At 16.3% G+C, this 2638-nt stretch overlaps 1 protein-coding gene across 1 annotated transcript, besides 12 other annotated features; it reads right to left on the bottom strand.

Annotated features, from left to right (window-relative positions):
* Positions 1 to 5: 5 nt before the first annotated feature.
* Positions 6 to 194: a repeat region.
* A 365-nt stretch (positions 195 to 559) lies between these two features.
* Positions 560 to 593: a repeat region.
* A 32-nt stretch (positions 594 to 625) lies between these two features.
* Positions 626 to 717: a repeat region.
* A 283-nt stretch (positions 718 to 1000) lies between these two features.
* Positions 1001 to 1073: a repeat region.
* A 45-nt stretch (positions 1074 to 1118) lies between these two features.
* Positions 1119 to 1167: a repeat region.
* Positions 1168 to 1240: 73 nt separating this feature from the next.
* Positions 1241 to 1339: a microsatellite.
* An 86-nt stretch (positions 1340 to 1425) lies between these two features.
* Positions 1426 to 1471: a repeat region.
* A 46-nt stretch (positions 1472 to 1517) lies between these two features.
* Positions 1518 to 1608: a microsatellite.
* Positions 1609 to 1615: 7 nt separating this feature from the next.
* Positions 1616 to 1861: a repeat region.
* Positions 1862 to 2032: 171 nt separating this feature from the next.
* Positions 2033 to 2078: a repeat region.
* Positions 2079 to 2100: 22 nt separating this feature from the next.
* Positions 2101 to 2162: a repeat region.
* A 225-nt stretch (positions 2163 to 2387) lies between these two features.
* On the bottom strand, positions 2388 to 2568 carry FPSE_11273 (uncharacterized protein; the record flags this gene model as incomplete). Its single annotated transcript, XM_061988468.1, has 3 exons — positions 2388 to 2416; positions 2463 to 2483; positions 2557 to 2568. Coding segments are annotated over 3 exons (62 nt in total), but the record flags the coding sequence as incomplete, so codon positions are not given.
* Positions 2491 to 2532: a repeat region.
* Positions 2569 to 2638: the final 70 nt, after the last annotated feature.

Here is a 2638-nt window from a genome sequence, read left to right as displayed (position 1 = left end):
ATACCTATTATAATATAAAAATATTAAATAATTTATATAAAATAGTAATTAATCTCTATATAATTAATTATTTTAATAAATATAATAATTTAATTAAATTAAAATTAATAATTATAAGTATTATAATTCTCTTAATATATATAAATATATTATTTAAAGAGAATATATTAAAGAAATTTATATATAATATTAAAGAAAAGCTAAAAAGATTAAAGGCTTTAAAAAGAAAGCTAATAAAAAAGTTAATAGACTTAATAAGAAATAAAGAATTATTTCTTAAGGTAATTAACTAATATATATATAATATCTTATATAAGGCTTAATTTAACTAATTAAAGAGATAATTAGTCTTAATAAATAGGGTATTTAAGTTATAGCTAGAAATTATACTATTTATAGCCTAAGACTATAAGGGTATAATAATATAGGTATAAGGTAAGGGTAGTTAATAGGTAACTTAAATAGGTAATTTAAAAGTTAAATTAGAAAAGTTAAAGTAAAAGAGGCTTAAAGCTAAAAGTTTAGTACTATATTAATTAGATTATATAACCTTTAACCCTATTAAAATTATACTTAAATTATTATTATTATAAGGTAGTTATTATTATAAGGGTAAAAGGTTAAGTTATATAATATTATTTAATTAACTATAGAAGGTTTTACTTTATATATTTAACTTTATATTAAACTCTTATCTATAATATATATATAAATTTTCTCCTATAGACTCTAACTTTAATAGAATTTTCCCTTTTTAGCTATTATAGCTAGATTTATAGGAAACCTATCTTATTAAAAATGCTTAAGGCCTTTAAGTGCTATAATAAGTATCCTTATTTCTATTAATTATAGCTTATAGTATTTTAATATAATAAAGAAAGTAATCTTTTATCTTATATAAGAGATCTTTACTTTAAGTTTATAATAGAGTATATTAAATAGCCTTTCTTCCTATATAATTTATATACCTATATAGCTATAAATATAAAGGTATAAGACCTTATAATTAAATATAGCTAATATTATATTATTTTAATTTAAATTAAAGTAATTTTTACTAATAGATATTTAATCTAGCTCTATAGTAGCTAGGTTATAAAGCCTTTTAAAGGCTATAGTAATTATATTAACTATATTATTAATATTAATAAAGTAATTATACTTAAAGGCCTATTTATAATTATCCCTTATAAGGCTAAGGTTATTAGGTTAAATAGTATAATAATATAAAATAGATATTTTAATTATAATTAAGGTTAATATAATATATTATATATTAAGTATTAAATAATTTATTTAATTACTTAATTTTTTTTTTTTTTAATTATTTTATTAAATATAGAGGAAAAATATATAAGCTATTATTATAAATTTTATAAGGCTTTATTTTAATATAGAGTTTTATAATTAATAAGCCTTATAGCCTTATTAATATATTATTATTTTTTACTATTAAATTTCTATTATATTACAGTTAGGAGTATTACTTTTTTTTACTAAGAAGGATAACTCGCTAGTATATATAATATTTAAATATAATATACCTCTATATAATACTTTTAATATTTTTAACTATATTATAAATATAAGATATATATAAATATAAATTCTATTCTAATAATATAATATATTCTATTAAAAGGCTAATAAATAATTAAATTATTACTAAAGAATTATATTAATTAATTTATAATTAATATAAGCTATATAATTATTAATAAGGTTAAAAGTATAATAATAAGGTTAATATTATATTAATTTAATTTAATTATAAAGTCTTATATTATTTATATTTTAATTAAATTAATAAGGTTAATTAGGTTATAAGTAAAAAATAGTAACTAAATATATTATATTTAAAGCTTAATATAATAGTTAGGTTTCTAAATAAGTAAACTAATCTATACTAGTTTATATATATAGAGTTATAAGGTATATATACTAAGCGGTAATAAAGTATTATATTTCTTAATAGTAAATAGAGTATATAAGGCATATTTAGGTAAAGATATTTTATTAATAGCTAGTAAGCTAAATATAATAACTAGTATTAAATAAATATATATATACTTATAATAGCTTATAGTTTAGAGATTAAGCTTATATTATAAATTTAAGGCTTATATTATAATTTAAAGCTTATATTATAAGTTTAATTATAAGCTATAAGTTATAGAATCTAATAGCTTATAGTTTAATTAATCTAATATAAGTAGTTAGTATTATAATTAGTAAAAAAAGTAAGGTCTATATAATTATCTATTAGGTTATAATATAATATCTCCCCTCTATTAGTCTTATCCTTAAGGCTTATTATTCTAACTGTCTTCTTTCTATCTTAGGTAAGTGTGAACTTGTTCTTTTTATTATTTATTCAGTTTATCTATCTATCTGTAGTCTAAAGGCAGTAGATAACCTATAGTTAGTTCCTAGTAAGGTAAAAAGTGCTTATTAGAACTTACTAGTAAATATTATCCCTTTATCTAATAGAATTTTAAATAGTAATTTATAGTCTTTAAAAATTTAATTATAGAAGATATAGGCTATTTATTTTACTTTTATTATTTCCTAATAAGGGATATAATAGTAGAACTTAATTAAGTAATTTACTATAATTAATATACTATTATAAAAGATT

Source organism: Fusarium pseudograminearum, assembly GCF_000303195.2.
Source record: "Fusarium pseudograminearum CS3096 unplaced genomic scaffold Unplaced159, whole genome shotgun sequence".
In the NCBI taxonomy this organism is placed as follows: Eukaryota; Fungi; Ascomycota; class Sordariomycetes; order Hypocreales; family Nectriaceae; genus Fusarium; species Fusarium pseudograminearum.
Note: the sequence above shows the minus strand (reverse complement) of the source record. Positions and strands in the feature narration are given on the sequence as shown.